This window comes from Haliaeetus albicilla, chromosome 3 (genome assembly GCF_947461875.1).
Source record: "Haliaeetus albicilla chromosome 3, bHalAlb1.1, whole genome shotgun sequence".
NCBI lineage: Eukaryota > Metazoa > Chordata > Aves > Accipitriformes > Accipitridae > Haliaeetus > Haliaeetus albicilla.
In genome coordinates, this window is record NC_091485.1 from 25,330,621 (window position 1) to 25,349,201 (window position 18,581).

At 38.3% G+C, this 18,581-nt stretch overlaps 1 protein-coding gene across 8 annotated transcripts in view; it reads left to right on the plus strand.

Moving 5' to 3' along the window:
• Window positions 1-18,581, plus strand: part of GREB1L (GREB1 like retinoic acid receptor coactivator) — a 144,189-nt gene that overhangs the window by 97,197 nt on the left and 28,411 nt on the right. For 7 of the 8 annotated variants that reach the window (XM_069779127.1, XM_069779128.1, XM_069779130.1 and 4 more), the window contains 9 exons: window positions 196-315; window positions 2,071-2,208; window positions 3,980-4,165; window positions 8,960-9,286; window positions 10,146-10,274; window positions 10,864-10,998; window positions 14,309-14,506; window positions 16,429-16,609; window positions 17,932-18,124. In XM_069779127.1, coding sequence (XP_069635228.1) covers window positions 196-315; window positions 2,071-2,208; window positions 3,980-4,165; window positions 8,960-9,286; window positions 10,146-10,274; window positions 10,864-10,998; window positions 14,309-14,506; window positions 16,429-16,609; window positions 17,932-18,124 — 1,607 coding nt within the window. The remainder of the gene's footprint in view (window positions 1-195; window positions 316-2,070; window positions 2,209-3,979; window positions 4,166-8,959; window positions 9,287-10,145; window positions 10,275-10,863; window positions 10,999-14,308; window positions 14,507-16,428; window positions 16,610-17,931; window positions 18,125-18,581) is intronic. The other variant, XM_069779134.1, reaches the window with a different exon arrangement.

The window sequence follows — 18,581 nt, forward strand, 5'->3', positions numbered from 1 at the left end:
ATGATAACGTTGTACTTCTTAACACAGGTAACAACATTTTTGACATCATAGTCTGGCTTCGTGTAAATCTAGGTGTAAACCTCTGGTGCTCTGTGATGTGATACCAGCTAAACACCAGTGTGAAGTGGAAATGTGGGCTGGAATCTGGTCATTTGGGAGGATGGGTTTAGAATTATTTTTTGCTTTCCTTCTCAGCATCAATGTCCAATTCTGGACCACCAAAGAAACGTCACCGGGGATGGTCTCCTGGGTCTCCAGTCCCGCCTCCTGGTTTAGCAGTACCTGTTCCTACAGTTCAGCCTTCAGCAAGAACAGGTAAAACTTGAATAATACAGAGATGTCATTTGGAAAAACCTGTAGTCAGCCAGACCAGTAGCCCTATGCTGCTTCTCTTAAGTGTTGCACAGAAAACATAACTGACCTTGCTGAAGTAGTTAAGGACACCGTGGAGAGTCTTTCAGATGCCCCAGAAAAGCACACATGATTGTCTGGTCCTTGTTGCCATAATCTAAGATGGAACACGGGGAAAATGAAACTGTTGGAGGAGAGAGAGGAAAGGAAGATGCAAATAATATTAATAGAAATCCAAAGCTATGTAAGTCCCCCAAATGTAACTCAGTTCTTCTAAAATTGTACAAGTGTATGGATAGATGAACATATTTCAAAGATTTTCATTAGCCTTCACCTTGGATGTTGTGTCTGTCTGGTGTGGCATGCTACAGAAACTGTACACTCCATTCCTTCACAGGAAAAAAAGGCTTTATATAACTTTGGCCTAACAGAGGACACTGATGTCCACTAGGTCATCTTCAGTTAAAAGCATGAAGTTTGTGAGACCAAATATCTGTTGTGCATGGAAGAGCTTGTAGGAGGGATATGTAACATCATGATATGAAATAGGATTAATCACATGTATGTGTGAATACTCATCAATTTCCATGTAGGTACCTCTTTATACATAACTATTAATAAAACTGTTCACTATTTAAGCACTTTTCAGTTGTGGGATTCAGCATACTTTGTAAAGGGGAATAAACAATTACTTATTCCTATCTCTATAGAGTGAGAGAATAAACATACAAGGAAGAAAAAAAGCCATTTGTTAATATGCACGATGTATTTTTAACTCTGCTTTGGAGGGCTTGGTTTAGAGATATTTTGGAATGAATTTTCAGAGATACTCATTATAGGAAGAAGGGTTACATGGTAGTGCAGGCCTGCCTATTTGAGCACCTCAAATCAATCGCAGCTTTTGTAGGTTTCTAGCTTCAGAGACCCGCTGAAGATACCTGATATAAGGCAATCTCCCCCTTTTGCTGAGTTTGTCTCCGCCAATCTACTACCTCTTTTGTGTACTCCATTTTCCATGTGTCTTTCGTAGTATTTTTTTCTGTTTGATAAACAGTTTCCACTGCTAAAACACATGGATTCATTCATGCTGCCTTTGATGCTTTTCTATTGATGGCATTGTTTGAAAAGTTTGTTACAAACCACCAAATGAAGCCTGAGAAACTTCTGAAGCAGACCTCACACTGAAACCTGATTACAGATTACAAAATTCTTGCACTTTGTTTCTTTTTACTTGTGAAAGCTGCTCTTGCTCTTTCATGAGTAAAGCCTAGTTTTTATCCTTGTAATAACTCTCCAAGGACAGCTTTGAGATTTTGGCCTGTTTTTGTTTTTCTTATCTACATATATTCTAGGTCAGAAGTCAGAACAGTCTCTTCCCTTGTATTGAGAGGCAATATTGAGAAATAGTCTCCATCTTAGAGGTGGCCTTTTGGCATAGTACTTGGCTTTGTTTAAAGAAGCATATTCAAACCTGTGTTTTCTCTCTCATTCCCACCAACAATACAGTGGTCAGAAAAGTTTTATTTTAGGGGTGGGACTACAGGAGGATATAGGCTCTTAATTTAAATTACTTAAAACTATAGCAGGAAATGCAGAGACCTGTTGAATTTTATTACAGTTAGTGCTCTGCAGTGGTTTTTTTTTTTTTATTTGTTCATACGGCCAAATCACAGTATGAGCCTTTTAGTAATGGAAGCTTCTCTTTTCTTTATTTTATAGACCCTCTTTTGTCAGTCCCAGTTCCTCAATCCATGCTAACTGGAATTTTACAGCCTCAACCCATCCCAGCAGGGGAGACTGTAATAGTTCCTGAAAACCTGCTGAATAACTCAGGAGTCAGACCAGTGATTCTGATAGGTAAGTCTTACACTGGGGAATCAAATGCTGCATTTTGAACAAATACATGCTCCCCTAGGAGAAGGGGTTTTTTGATTTCTTTTTGTTGGTTCTGGCATTCAGTACAATATGAAGTCAGTTTGTCATGGATGGTTTGCTTTAGTTGCTCAACATTTAAAATCAGAACTTAAGCGATTTCTGGAGAACCTGATTTGCAAATGGGTCACGACTACGTCAAATTTATACAAAATGTCTGGCCAAACTGAAGTTTTGTACAGTCCAACAACAGAAATACCTCCATGTAGTGAAAATAGCTTTCCAGTATAAACAACTTACAAAACAAGCAAATATTTCCTGCAGCATTTGTAGTCCAGATCTTGAAGCCCAGGGATTCTGCATGAGAACCAGAAAATTGATTTGAACTGAGTAATCAGAAGTAAACCGTAACTAACTTTTTGTCTTTTATAGTCCATACTTCTTGTAAGCAACTGAGATAACAGATCAGGCTTTTAAAATCATTTACCTGTATAAAGTATATTGTTAACCCTTAGAAAAACATTGCTTTTACTTTAAAAGTATGACTCATAATGTGTATATCACTTTCAACCTGAGCTATTTGGGCATACTATATAACAAAAGACGGGTCAGCTAGTACTGCCAAGATTTTGATGAGTGATTTTTTTTTTTTTTTTTTTTGACTCTAGATCTCTTCTCAGTCCAGCATAGTACAGATGGTTGTATAAAGTAGCTTCACTGTTAACATAACATGCCTATCAATACAATCCATGGAATAATTTATCATTGCTGAAGGAATGGAGAAGTTCTTCAAATCCTCACTTGCAGAGATAAGCCTAATACACACAATTCCCAGAGAATTAACAGGGCCATCTACACTAGTAAATCCGTCAAGGACAGGGTTACACTTCTAGTTTGTTTTGCTTAGCGTTGTTTTCTGGAAGCCTACTCTAAAGCTCTAGCATGGTGCTTTAACGGTTTTCAGAGAAACACTTCCTTATTAAAGACAAGGGTGCCTACAGTCATCAGCTTAAGTGCAAATTGAATGCAGCCCTTAGGCTCTTGGAGAGTTGCCAATGAAGTCCTCAGTTAGGCTAAATGTTAGTGGCCCTGAGAAACAGTGTCCTATTAATAGTACAGAACCAGATGTACCTAAATGGATGGATTTGGCAAAACCTGTGTGGATTTTTTTTTAAAACAAAAACATTCTCAAGGAAAAGAGGAGTTAGCCTGTGCTCATGTGCTTTACCTTACAGAACATCAATTTAGTTGTTAACGTTTATTTAACCTGTTTATGAAAACAGAATGGAAACGTGGCAAAAAAAAGTTAAATCAATCACAGCAATGCCACAGTGGCTGAATCAATGCTAATGTTACTTATGCTGCTTTTATAATGTTAAGATCAATGTACTTTTGCTTCCATTGATTTTTCTTTTTTGTACACCATATTATGGAGAATCTGTATTTAAAGGTCAGGATAAGACCCAAATAGATAATATTCTCATCTGTATTTGCATAACAATAATTATTATCCTGCTGGTATCCAATTATTGTTAGTTTTTGCAAATCTATCTGATCATTTATAAAATACAGCAAAGGATCACTGGCCTATCTCATTTATTTTTGTAAGCAATTATAATGCCAAGAACAGTCACTGATGCAGTATATTTTGCAAGATAACATTAAGGAGAACTTTGGAAATGTGTACATTGTGCAAGATTTCATGTAGTGGCATATTTTGTAAATTTCTGGGGGGGGTTTGTTTCCTTTATCAAAGGTTATGGCACTTTACCTTATTTCTATGGAAATGTTGGTGATATTGTTGTAAGTCCCTTGCTGGTGAATTGCTACAAGGTTCCACAGCTGGAAATGAAGGATTTGGATCTCTTGGGTTTGACCAGCAGTCAGCTGCTAAGTGTGGAGAACATGATTCTTTTAACTATCCAGTATCTTGTCCAACTAGGTAAGCAATTTGTCATAAGCACTTGTTTTTATTTGTGATTGTCCTTTTTTTTCTCCCCACCCTCTTTATGTCGGTTTCAGAGCCAATTTCTGGCTATTTTTGTGCCTGGAAGAGGTAAGTGGCTCCATCTAGTGTGTGTGACTTTGTTACTTTGTTCATCAGACTGAAGAAGCAAAGCGATTTAAAGGCTGATACTGCTTCTAGTCTCCATATGGGGATTGACCAGGTCATCTTTGTGAAAATGGACTTGCAATGCAGATAACTCATTTGCTTAGGGTATTAAACCATCAGTTATCACAGCTCTTTATTTAGTTTTGTGACAAATGCTGGCAGATGTGTGATGGTCATCATTGTTTTGCTGACAGCACCGTTTACATGAAAACCACATTTGTTATTCAGACTAAAGCAAGTGATTCAGTGAATATCTCATTCTTGTAAATGTTTTTCAAATGGACTCTTTGCAAGTTTGAGAGTAAACCAGCAAACCACATTTTCTTTCTCTTATTGCAGGTCCAGACATTTTTCCCTACCTTAGAGTAAAAAGCAGCAGTGTTAACATCTTGTAAATGTTTTTGAAAGGGACTCTTTGCAAGTTTGAGAGCAAATCAGCAAACCACATTTTCTTTCTCTTACTGCAGGTCCAGAAATTATTCCTGATCTTAGAGTAAAAAGCGACAGTGTTAACAGTAAGATTTTAGAAGTTAAAGAATAATGCAAGATAGTGTTGGGAAACTTTTCACAGCAGTCTCAGTCTTAACTTCTGTATTTGAAAATATGCTGCCTATCATAGAGGAGTGTGAAATAACTTTTGTGAAAAGCACAGTGCTTTTCCTGCACTGGGCTTCTGTTAGGGCATCTGTAATTCATAATGGTATGAAATGTGCAAATGTTTCAAAAGAAGCACAGCTGGTGATAACCCTATAAATTGGGGAGCAAATGTGCTCTGTGCAGGTTTCACCCATGGATTCTTATGATTTGCTTTTCTCCCTTGATGCAGTACTGTTACGGACAGGAAGGAGGCTATTGTGTAATACTAAATATTGTTGTAATACTCTCTAAGTGACTCATTTGCTTTATTTATCATTCTCTGCCTCAATAGTCCATTGGATGCCATGTTAGAACTGACAGGGTTTCTTTATTTTTTACAGGCTGAATGTTTTTCTGTTGCCCTTCTCTCAGTGGGCTTAAATTTGTTATCTGAGTTTTTCATCTTCATTGGAAAGTTTGTAGAGTCTTCATGTTAAAACCAGCTGCTTCACACAGTTCTGGATTGATAGAGGCAGCCTGCAAATTTCCTGTGGGGAAACAGGTAGTCAGCTGATGCAGCATTTCCAATTAAAAATAAACTATTTCTTGAAACTCACTGAGTCAGTGAACAACACTCCAAGAGCAAATCCAACTGCAGATGGATGCAGCAAGTCTGTACTTGCTGTACACTGGAGGAGGCTTCATGCAAAGCTTCTGGAGCTGAACTGAGCTGTGTCTAGCGAGCACCATGCCTTCAACATAAAGCATTTCCTTTATTAGCAGGTGTTCAGTTTGGCTTTTGTTCTTAGCTGTGCAAAGCTGAATAGTTTTCCGTTTGGCCTCATGTGGAGATGGGTGCCAGCACTGTAAGATGAAAGAGCCTAATGAGGAGAAAAGTAAAAATATTCTGCAGAGCATGGTGATCAAAACATGTTGCTGGTTTGAATATGGCTACCAAACTGTAGCCTTTATCCCATTTTATAAAATCAAAGCAGATTAAAGATGATTGGAGGACAGCCAGCTTCAAAAGTATTTGACAAGGAGAAGAGGCAAATACATACATAAATTAACAGTTTACTCATGTGAGCCTCTTTTTTTTCTTGAGAAAGTAGGACTAAAAAGTTACTCCTTTTTTTCTGGATCGTATTGTGAAAGAATTAAGATAAAGGCAAAGATAAAAAAGCAGACAGAAGAGTGAAATAGATACTGAGTCTTGCCTATTCTTTTCAGATCTTGCTACCTGTACAAAATATGTTTGCAGATGACTGTGATCACAGATCATAAGAATATTATTTATGAAAGTGCTCCTTTTTTGAAAAAAGATATATCTGAGAATTCCTTTCAGTTTTCCTGTAAGATTATGACACTATTCATTGTAGGGTAATGCTGTTGTGTTTTCAGAAATCAGCTGAGCAATTTCACAACGATATTACAAATCAAATTAAACAAAATAAGTGTATTTCTGATGCTTTCATTTTAAACCTGCTGTGTAGACTATACACAGTTAAAGCTGTGATTGTGAGACATAGCATTGCTATAAATAAATTCCACTCACCGTGATAAAGGAATAAGTAAAAAAAGATCAAGAGCTGTGTTTGATTTCAGTGGTATTTACAGTCTGTCTCCTGTACTTATTCAGTTTCACATTTGTTATCTTTGGCAGCATTCATAGTGAAGTATTCGCAAGCTTTGTTTTTATACCTCAAAATGTGCATATTTGCAGTATGGGCTACATTGTCATTTGTAATTGTCTGCTTTTTACTATTGCACCACCGTTTCTACAAACACAATCTCATCCTTCGCAGTGCTAAGGTCTGTGTTTTGGTTTTTCAGCTGGAGGAGATTTCTGGACCTTCTGTTAACTACCTGTTTAGAATTATAAAATTTTTCTCCCTTCTCTCTTGTGGTACATTTGAATCGCTTTGACTATGTGTATGCTGTGACACCCAGAGTTTTTTTGTAGTTTCAGTATCTGAATGCACATCCAGACTCAAAGCAGGAACAAGCCTCTGTCTTCAGTGTAAGGGGTATTCAGAGACTCAAAGCAAGAGGTTATCCCAGCAATTGTCCTGGTCTTAAATGGTTGGGGGAGTAGTTCTCTGTGGGATGCCCTGTGAAGTGTGTCTACCCAGAAATGGATGACATTTGAATATGTTGTCATAAACTGTAGGTGGTTTTGGAAGCATAACTATGTTAATAAACTCTTTTTCAGATACTAATATTTTATGGTATTATTTGTTTTGCAGTTTTGTTTTCTGAAGTCAAGATGACCCTTTGCATACTCATTTCTGTACAGAAGCTTCCAAATATTCCCTTTTAACCTTGACAGATTCCTGATACGTATTTATGAAACTGTTCACAATCAAAATCTGTATCTATCATTTTGCCTTCCATCTCATCTGATAGTACTTCCATTATTTTTCTGGATAGTTGTGGAGAAAGACTGCCACGAGCCAAGTGTGGTATGAAACACCTCACTAATTTCAGTATCAGTGCCTTTCTGATAACTAAGTATTTTTAAAAGTTTTTCTCTTATAAATTATCTGAATGAAATTCCGTGTGTTCTCATACAGAAGTCTTTCCATTTGTACAACTACTTTCATTTTCTTGGATTCATGATGACCCCTGTGTCTAGAGCCTGTCTCTTAAGTAACCTCCCTCAATCAGCAAAAGCTTGCTTTTATTTCTTTAGTGTATAACATCTTTTTTTGTTGTGGTGGTTGTGTTGTAGATAGACTTTATTTCTGCAGAAGAAGATTTATCTCTCTGTCAATAAATGTTTATTTCTTTCTGTTTTGAGATCTTCAAAGACCTAGAATGTGTGATGTTTTCTTAGAAGGGAAAGAAAATATACTTCCAAAAAAGAGAACTATAAAGAGAGAATTATGCCTATGCTGCATTAAATTAGACTCATCAGAACTTTTTGTTTTTATCAAAAGTGAAAACAGCCTTGCATTTACAAGTCTATACTTGTCCTACCATCCTATGGTAATTGGATAGTGACACTCTCCATATGTTACTTCTCAAAAAGGCAAAATGACAACAGGCGGCAGTTTTTACAGATTCTGTACTGTAGGTTATTTACGTGCTCCCTGCCCTGCTTCTCACGCAACCTTTCTGTTTCCTGTTGACTTTGGCCCTGAAAGAAAACCTAAAACTAAACCCAGCATTTCACATATCTCTAGTATTTAAGCCCCCCTTTTTGTCATAGAAAAGCAAGCTGCTGAAGCATGAAGCTCTCTCCTTTGGCACTAACATGAGATCTTGGCAATTTAAGCTATGGTTACTTCTTACTCTGTGTTCATGAATATTATTATCTGTTCCTGAGTATCTTTGACAATGAAGCAAATCTTACTGAGCAAAATGTTAACTGAAGCTGAGTTGGGGGACTGATGCTAAGACAGGATATCTTATATTTCCATTTTCTGATTCAAGTTTGCAATACAGTTTACAAATGAGGAATGAAAATCTAAAGTTGATATACCTGTTTACATTAGAAGTTTGAAGATTTGTTAAATTAATCTAATTTAACTAAAGTAAAAGAAGAGGTCAAACCTGTTTATTTACATCCATGCTTAGTTTACTTGTATGCATGATGAGAAAAAGCAAAATGAAGACCACTTGACAGGCTTTGTCATAGTGCATGGCTGTGATTAGACTGCTGAGGATAAGCATTTGAGTTTTCTGCTGTAAAAAATATATGCAGGCTATGTGATTAATCCTTCTGTTCCAGGCAAAAGGCACATATTTTCACACTCCCTAGTTTGTTCCACCAGTTTCTGAAGGTAGAAAAGCTAGGAGTATGATGGAACACCTCATTGTTTAAAAAAAAAAAAAAAAAAGCAGATGGTGGGAGAGAGAGGCTTCTAATATGAAAAACCAAGAATAAGCCATGTGGGTAAATATTCACTGAGTAGCGAGTGGGTTTTGTGAATGTAAAAAATATGGTGAAGGAGCTTGTCAGATCAAGACAGACATGTGATTCTTCCTGGTCATTAACATTTTGATATGCAATACTGTTCTTCTGTTTGTTTGTTTTCAATTTAGGTCCTGACCAGATACCCCTGAGGGAAGAATTTGAGCAGATCATGTTGAAAGCTATGCAGGAGTTCACTCTGAGAGAGCGATCCTTGCAAATGAGCGCACAGTGTATCTCTGTGTCACCAGGTCAACTCCCTTGGCTTGCTAGGTTAATTGCTAGTGTGTCCCGGGACCTTGTGCACGTGGTCGTTACCCAGAATTCACTGGCAGAGGGCATCTCGGAGACCTTGAGGTCTCTCAATGAAATGAAACATCAGCAAAAGCTACCAGATTATGTAGTTGCCATTTGTGCATCAAAGATAAGAGGAAATGAATTCTGCGTAGTAGTACTAGGTGGGTATATTGGCAGTACGCTTCAAATACCAATGCAATTTTGCTGAACTTATTTGCTCGAGTCATTGTTCCAGCTTTTAAATCCCTTTTGTTCTTTTTATTCTCCTTTGTGTTGTTACACTGCAATGTCCCAGTTTACTATTTCTCCATCAAGACTTGGAGTACTGATGTGCATGAGGATCTAGAAAAATAGCTGTGTGCTAATCATTACTACTCCTTGAGAGGCCTAAGAGTTTGTGTGTTTGTGTGGCTACCTTAGAAAATATCTTGAAGTGACCCAGTGACAAAACAGTCAGTTCATCTTTCTCTGTTTTGTGTAAGAGCTCTGTTATTTCACATGGCAGTATTGGATTGACCACAGTCTTCTGCAGACCACTGTAAAACAGAACATACTTCTTATCCTTTTTACCATGTTGATTTTTAAATTCCACATTGGTGACTGGCTGTGATATTTGTGTGTGCATGAGTGTGTCTGAATGGAATTGAATTTTGACTAGTCATCTTTTCTTTGTAGGCAGATAAATCAGTAATGTCAATTTTTTACTTTTTTCACACTAGGAATAATTGCTTTTTCATATTTACCCAGAATTCTCCATTCCACTTAAGGTACAAATACTTATTTTTTGTATCATTTGTCACCAAAAACTACAGGCAACAGCTTGCAAAGGATGTGCTAAACCAATATAAGTAATTCTTCTGTCACTAGCGAAATAGACTTGAGACTACTCTCCCAGTCTGCTGGGTAAAGGCAGTGGAGATCCATGACTGAAGATCAGCCCATGCTTCTAGGATGAAAAGGTTGTGTTGATAGTGCACTGTGTTAAAGATTGCTCTTGCTTTTTTCCCCCCTCTCCTCCAGGTCAATATCAATCTAGGGCACTTGCAGAAAGCATGCTTACCACCAGTGAATTTTTAAAAGAGATCAGTTATGAGCTCATTACAGGGAAAGTTAGTTTCCTCGCATCGCATTTCAAGAATACATCTTTAGGTGAGTGATCCTAAGAAACAGAAGTTCTAGCCAAGACAGTTATTTATTTAGGGTTGGTGTGTCTCCTGTTCAGCAGCTAAAGCGCACATAAATACAGCTCTGCCCTCTCCCCCAAGAGGCATTCTTTCTTTCTCTCCATTCACTGTGTGTAAAGGAGCACTCGTCTCCTTCACCCATGCAGTACGAGTTACCCTGTGGCAAAACATTTTTAACACTGTTTATACTGCTGAATGTGATGGTAGGGCACCCGTAAGTGCATGTGTCTTTTCTTGTTTGTGCTTTCAGCACAGGTTTTAGAGGTTGTTTTATAGCGTGAGTTTCTTTGTAATCATCAGTTGTCACTGCTAGCTGGAAAGGCACAGAGCTGAAATTATTCAGCTGTGGTTTCTTTTTTGGAATTCATTCAACTGGCAAATCAGTAAATAAAAGAGAAAAATATTCTCCCTCCCTCTCTTCCCTGTATCTCCAGTCCCCTGCCCTTTCGCAGATTCGACATAAGCTTTGTGAGAACATGTGTGTATACGTAATGTTCTACATCATTTGTCTGAAATGGCTTCCAGATAATTTGGTGTTGCTAATTCTTATCTAGGTGATGATTTGGACAAGCTGCTGGAGAAAATGCTACAGCAGCGAGGGGAAAGTGTCATTATTCCCTTTAATGGAGATGTTAGTGAGTGTGTGTCATCTCAGGAGGCGATTGCCATGGTTTCTACACAAGAACCAGGTAAATTTTTTTACATGCAAGATGTGAAAAAAGTGAGTAGTTTGCTAAATGTCAAAATGCATGTGCCTCAGAAGAGTCTGAGGGCACAGCTGTGGTCAGTGTGCCAACCTTTGAATATTAATACTACCACCTGAATGTAGTAATACAGCAGTCTCTCAGACAGAAAGTCTCTGTAGTAAACTTCAACAACTTTTTTCCCCTATGTTTTGTAATTCTTAAGCTAAAATATGTCACCTTCTGTTAATGCGCTGGGCAGAGTAGAGAAGATGTTCCTTTTTAACGTTGGCAGTGTGAACTCATTTCACCCTTTTGCACCTAGAAAAGGAATGTGATCTTGGGTTTAAGGCAGAGGGGAACTGTGTTCTTGTGCTGATATCTCCAGGTGTCCTCCTGTTTCTTAACTTTTGATATTCCTCACTTTCCACATGTAAAATGGTAATAATACGTACTACAGACTTGTGCTCTGAGGCTTAAACTTCTAGGGAAAGTGTTTTAAGATCTTGGACTGAAAGTGCTAGGCAAGTGTAATCTGCAATTTGCTTATTTAGAAGAGATGTGTCTTATTCAGCGTAATGGGATGAGCTACTTAGGTGCAAAAGATGAGCTAGGATTTCTTGTCTAAAAATGCTAATTACCATTTTCCCACTTCGAAATTCTTCCATTATTCAGAGCTTTAACCATACTTTCCTTTTCATATGACAGTAATGGTAAAAGATACACTGACCTGTTGTGAACACCAAGATTCTTTTAGGTCTAGTATCAAAGCAAATTCAACCTCCAGTAAAGCTTTTTCACTGTGAAAGAAAGGTATACTCTTGATTCACGTTAGTTAGCTTAAATTAATCAGCTCAGTGTTAGTTCTGAATGAAAGCAAGGTGGTTGATAGTCTCCACATGGATCAGGAGACCCAATCAGGAAGGCTGCCAGGTACTTGGTTCTGGCAGCCCCAGAAGGACAAGTCTTGAGCTTCCTCACAGGATTAATTTGAAGGGAGACAGATCTTTTGATTCTGTTATTTTTTTTGTTCTTACTATGTAATGATGTGCAGTGGTGCTTTTTTAAACATTCATGTTTTCTCAAACAATTATTCTGAGCTAGCTTTGTCTTTTAAATATGGCTGTACAATGGTTGAAGCTACTGGGAGTCTGCCTGAATAAAAAAAAAGGAGAGGTAAGTCTCCTAGACAGTGAGAGGGACCTTTCTCCCATAGTAGATCTAGTGAAATGAACATTGAGGCAGGTTTGAGCAGGCGATAAGCTTGCGCACAAACACATGTGTGTCTATATAAAACTAACATACCAGGTTTTCACCCCAAACACCTTCCAATTTTCATGTAAATTGCAAGATTTGATAAAGTGGCTTATTACCTAAAAAAGCAACAATAGTTCTTTTTTATTAAATTTGCAGTAGGTTTGGGTTTTTTCTTTGTTTTTTTAAGAAATTTACCCTAGGCAATTTTTATGGTAAGCAGTCCATTAATCAGAATTTAATTTGTAGTAGAAAAACTGACATAAGCAAAAAATGTAATGGCATTATAGGATTTAATTTGGTAATCTGCAAGTTGAAAATATTTAGGGGCTAGTGAAACATGGATTGTTGGTCATTGAATTTACCTACTGGAAATTCTGAAATATAGGAACATGTTTTTATTTGAGGAAACGTGAATGTTCTGTATGTGCCTATAGAAAGCAAAACTCCAGTCCCACAGTTCTCTTTATTAAGTTCAAATAAATCTGAGACTAAACTTTTGTAAAAAATCAAGAAACCTCCAAACAAATAAATGCCCCCTTCAATAACTGAGATTTATTGCCTAGGTGTAAAGCTCATCTTCCCTTTGCAGCGTACAATAGAATCATAAAATAGTTTGGGTTGGAAGGGACCTTTCAGGGTCATCTAGTCCCACCCCCCCCTGTAATAAGCAGGGACATCTTCAACTAGATCAGGTTGCTCAGAGCCCTGTCCAACCTGGCCTTGAATGTTCCCAGGGACGGGGCATCTACCACCTCTCTGGGCAACCTGTTCCAGTGTTTCACCACCCTCATCATAGAAAATTTCTTCCTTCTATCTAGGCTAAATCTACCCTCTTTTACATTAAAACCATTACCCCTTGTCCTATCGCAACAGGCCCTATTAAAAAGTCTGTCCCCATCTTTCTTATAAGCTTTTCTACTCTGCCCCCTTTAAGTACTGGAAGGCTGCAGTAAGGTCTCCCCGGAGCCTTTGCTTCTCCAGGCTGAACAACCCCAACTCTCTCAGCCTGTCCTCACAGGAGAGGTGTTCCATCCCTCTGGTCATTTTTGTGGCCCTCCTCTGGACCCGCTCCAAGAGGCCCATGTCTTCCCTGTGCTGAGGACCCCAGAGCTGGAGGCAGCACTCCAGGTGGGGTCTCACCAGAGCAGAGCAGAGGGGCAGAATCCCCTCCCTCGACCCACTGGCCACACTGCTTTGGATGCAGCCCAGGGTATGGTTGGCTTTCTGGGCTGTGAGCGCATGTTGCCGGCTCACGCCCAGCTTTTCATCCACCAGTACCCCCAAGACCTTCTCCACAGGGCTGCTCTCAATAATTACTATCAGTCAGTATATAGACATACAGCTATCTCAGTGCTGACTTAGAGTGGGGCTCAGTACTTCAGAGTAGAGCTGATGTACGAACAAACACCCAACTTACCTGCTGTCCTTTTAGAGTCTTTTTGGCAAGATCATCAATGCAGGCTCAGTTTCCTCAGATTAATAGGTGTGCTGGCTCTCATCCCATTGTGTTCTGAGCCCAGCAATCTCAGCACCCAGCAGCCTCAACATCCATGGCTGGTTCTCCCAGCAGGAGTGATGGAGGCATGCTCCTGAAGAACTGCAAGTTTCAGGAGGGGATTAGTGATGCGTGTATATATATATACACACACACATATATTTTTTTTCTCATATATACACATTATTTATGTATATTTATGCATGTATATTATGTATGTGTTGGTTCATTTAACAGAATGCATTTCACTGTTGTCATTGAGGCTTCCTTTGGTTGCACTGTGAAAAATCCTCAAAACACTTAGGGCATTTAAAAAATGGGCAGTGCTGTACTTGAGGTCTGACATGTAATCATATTTTGATCAAAAAAAGGAAGTTGTCATTTGTGAGCTGTACCCAGCTCTCCAGAGTGTTGGGATTTAGTCTGGTGATTGATATTTTTTTTTCTGATAATAGAGGGTAGGCTATTTGGAGGGTCATGTTTATCGGGGGGGGGGGGGGGGGGGGGGAAGTAAACATGTTTCTTGTTGTGTTTTGTTTTCTTTTTCAAACAAACACACTCTAGATTTGGATGTTGATACCTTCCAAATTTACCAGCCACAGCTTACAGTTGCCAGAAAGCTCTTGTCCCAGGTTTGTGCTATAGCAGACAGTGGCAATCAGAGCCTGGATCTGGGCCACTTCAGCAAAGTAGACTTCATCGTTATAGTTCCTCGTTCAGAAGTCCTGGTGCAGCAGACACTTCAACGGATTCGACAATCAGGTAAAAGGGAGGGGAGGAAAAAGAGACTGTTAAACTAAAGTATGTGATATTAAATCATATCTGGTACAAATGGAGAAGTTGTTCCAACATGTATTTTGCATGTCCAGTATTAGCTCCATTAGTTGTTATCGTTGATGAATTCTAAATCTCTTCCTTTCATAAACTGGGCCCAAGCTGTGCCACATGACTGTCAAAAGAAATTGCCATTTTCATGCGGGTCTGAGGAATGTATGACGTGGAGAAGCATTCAACTGTTAAGAGAGGGAGTGGATAAGCAAGTGCAGCTGTTCAGATCTTTTATCCTCTAGACTTGTTAGTGCTATTTGTTCTAGGTACACATTTGTACATATGCTCTCATATGTATTAGCACAGATGTATGTGCAGGAAGCTCTCTTACTAGGTAGATAAATGCCTGAGTAATACAAGCACATTGGCACACAATAATTGCCATGCTTATTCAGATGGTGAGTTTTCTTGTCTGGAGTTGTGTGTCTGACCATGGTTAGTACCAAATGCTTCAAGAGGAACAAGAACGCTTTAGTGTACAGGTTATGGAATATGTCTCCCTTGAGAATGGCCTCTGTTATCCACTCTGTTAGTGACTGACATGTATCCAGAAAAGCATAAGGGTTTCTTCATGGAGAAAATTGCTGTCTAATGGAACTAAGGACTATCCGTATAGGTGTTTGGTCCTTTTTAGCTCTTGATCTCTGATATCTGGGAGTAAAGAAGTCCTTAGGATAGTTGTGTATTTAGGATTTTTTTTAATCAGCTGAACGTTTTTTGGTTTTTTGGGTTTTTTTCTGCCTTCAGCTTTATCTAATAATCCTTTGTATTTACATTTGAAAAACATGAATATGAGGTTCTGGTGTAATGCATCTATGAGTGGTTTTGGGTAGCTGTTGTCTTTTTTCCTCTCTTGTTTTCTCCTCTAGACTAAACAATCCCACACTTTTTGATTGTGCAGATATGCTCTGATATTGCTCAATATTGTGGTCCATCTCTGTATTTTTTTTTCTCTGCTTTGTACTATTTTACTAGTAAAACAAAAAGAATAAAATAGTTTACTTGGAGTATGGGTTTCTTTTCCTTTCTAACATAACTTTATAGGGGTTTTTTTTGTTCCATTCCTTGTTTCTTCAGACATTTACTTAATTTGCTGCTACACTAAACCAGAGGTCTTCTGATATCTCTTAACAGGGTTTCCAGTTTGTTTTATTTATTTTTTTAAATGAATGGTTTTTACTTTACTTTTTAAAATAATTTTTTTTTAAATCATGAAGACCCTGGCAAATACATAGTTGACTGACATTTCACAGTGGCTTATTGCTACTTCTTTAATTCAAATGGTGTTCAAAGCCATATACTTTACATCATGCCTACATTATGAATGTGATGGCAATCTATCATTACAAAGACTGTTAGAGAGTAGTTATATTGACAGTAACGTTAAAGGCAGGCATGAAAGAACTATATGATATGATATTAGTGAGAGTCAGTTTTATATAAATTTATGATTTTTTTGCAAAGGAAAGGTCAGAATAACTTTTTCTGACTTGAGCAAGATTAATGTATTGCCCAAATGTGGACAAGTTTGGCCTAGGATCATGAGGCACAGCTAACTGAGCACTGATGTGGAAATTTTTATGGAGGTCTGAAGTTTTTTTTTTTTTTCTTTTTGGTAATGTGAGAAGTCTTTGAAAGGTCTTCAGCCACTTTTTGAAAGAAATCCAGAAGCCAAGAAGCACATTTTGGTCCTCATTGTGAGAGAAAATGCATTTGGATAATCATCGTCTTACTAGGGTGTATCAGTGATTTGGCTAAGTCCTGATATTGGTGGACATGTAGCAACCTACCGTTGACACGTCACTTTTGGATGCACTCAAAGGGAAAGATTTTTGTTGTGTTCTTCTTTCTGACAGGTGTCCTTGTGGACTTGGGCCTAGAAGACAATGGAACGGCATATCAGAGAGCCGAGAAATACGTGGTTCGGCTAGACAATGAGATTCAAACAAAATTTGAGGTTTTCATGAGACGAGTGAAGCAGAATCCCTATACACTGTTTGTGCTGGTTCATGACAATGCCCATGTGGATTTAACAAGGTAGCTACTTCAATCTACCAAAGGAAAACCATCCTCTTCCAGTATCTTTCAGTTAGGTTTTTCAAAAGACTTACCACTTTAGACGCCCAATGCTTTTTCTAAGCCTAAGACATTTTGTGCCTCAAAATCAGAAATAATCTTTTTTGCTTGCCTATGATATTTGTTAACTAATTCTGATTCAGTTGAAGATAGGTGAGACTAGTTTCAGATTTTTGGATCTCTAACAAGACTTTGTAGGGGTATGTGGTATGGTACTGAAGCCCAGGAAAAAGGGCTGAATTTTGCAATTTTCTTTGTTCCTCTTCTTTTTTTCCTATTCAGCCCCTTTTTCTCTACTGAAACCCAAATCTATCCCATGTTCACAAGCCACTCATGTTTTAATTCATGTTTTTATCCTTGATGATAGTGTTGTTTTTAATATATGAAAGTTTACAGATGTTTAACTCTTTGCATCACTTGAAAAATACCCTAGCTACTGTAAGAAAAGGACTTAAAAAACAGCTGTGTTGGATTTGGCCAGCATTAAATCTGAACACACCACCACATACACATGTGTGCAAAAACATTTCTTCACACTGAATCACAACTTTGCTATGGAAAAAGAAAGAAGTAACTAAAGCTTATTATTCTGCTCTTGTTCCAGGAGTAAACTGAGGAGAAAAATCTTAATGTGATTTAGACATGGTGTGTAAGGCTGTGGGATTCATTTGAATATCAGAGTTATAATAAAATACTTTCCTTGAAGGACAGCTGAAAACAGATAAAAGTGACATTCTTCCTTCCTTATCCCTACCATCACATTTTTGTTACTGTTATTGCTGTACACTGAATTTGGAATTCCTGAATATTCTGAAGGCAAAGATAATTCCAGGAGCTGAAAATCAGGACATCAGGAAACTATGAGGTTCCCCAGTCTTTTAGAAATAAGTTGTTTCAGGCTGGAAAATCCACTGGATTTTGTAAAATTGTTACTATATCCTAAAACCACAACTCATGCAACAGTGTTTCTTGGTGAGAAGGCTTCATCAGCTTTGGCTTATTTTTTGTCTCCTCCACCCAATGCTCGTTTAAATTGGCACACTAATTCACCTTCTCACTGTCAGCAGATTTTGGCCTTTTTATTGTTTTTTTTTCCCCTCTGTTGTCTGAGTCCACCCACAGAGAACACTCAAATAGTTTTGACATCTTTCATCCTTCCAAAGAGATTTCTGAGCTGTGATTCTCAGTGTCATGATCATTTGGAGATTTTTCTGCAGGAAGAGAGTAATCCTTTGAATCTCAGGATGTCAATAAGGCAATTCTTTGCATTTTTATTTCTGCAGTGCCATTTCAAGTTCCCTGTCACATGGTGAGCCTAGTCATGGTCTGGCTGATAGAGTTATTAATTGCAGGGAGGTCCTTGAAGCATTCAACCTCCTTGTTCTTCAGGTCAGCTCTTTTCCTTATGCCTTGCAAACGCAGCAGTCCAGGATCAGCTCTAGCAATGAGGTACATTGGATACAATTTGACACTGTGGTAAGTGTTTAATTGTTAATTTTAACTGTGAATTTTAATGTGGACTTCACACATAAAGGAATCTTGTAGAGGCATATTAAAGAAAATTGTTAGAAGGGAGCTCTTTCTCTGCTGGAGCTTGTTCTCTCAGGCTCTAGATACATAGCCCTGGAATGCTGATGGTGGAAGTAGCATTGACATTTAGGTCCAGGAACTGCACATTTTTCTTTGGCCACTGATGTAGTACGAGACATTACTTTCTATGCTCTGGTCAGACAAAGCTATGTAGACATGCCATAAAGCTCTGGAGCTGGCTTTCCATTTTCAAGCAGTCTGACTTTTGACTGTAAGTTATATGTCACATAGCCTGTCAAATCTGTTCATTACTTCTCTGGTACTAATAAAAGTTGTGTGCTGGGTAGTAGGTGCTGTCATTGGGCAGAGAAGAGGTGGGAAAGGTCTGTTCGACGTTCTGCCC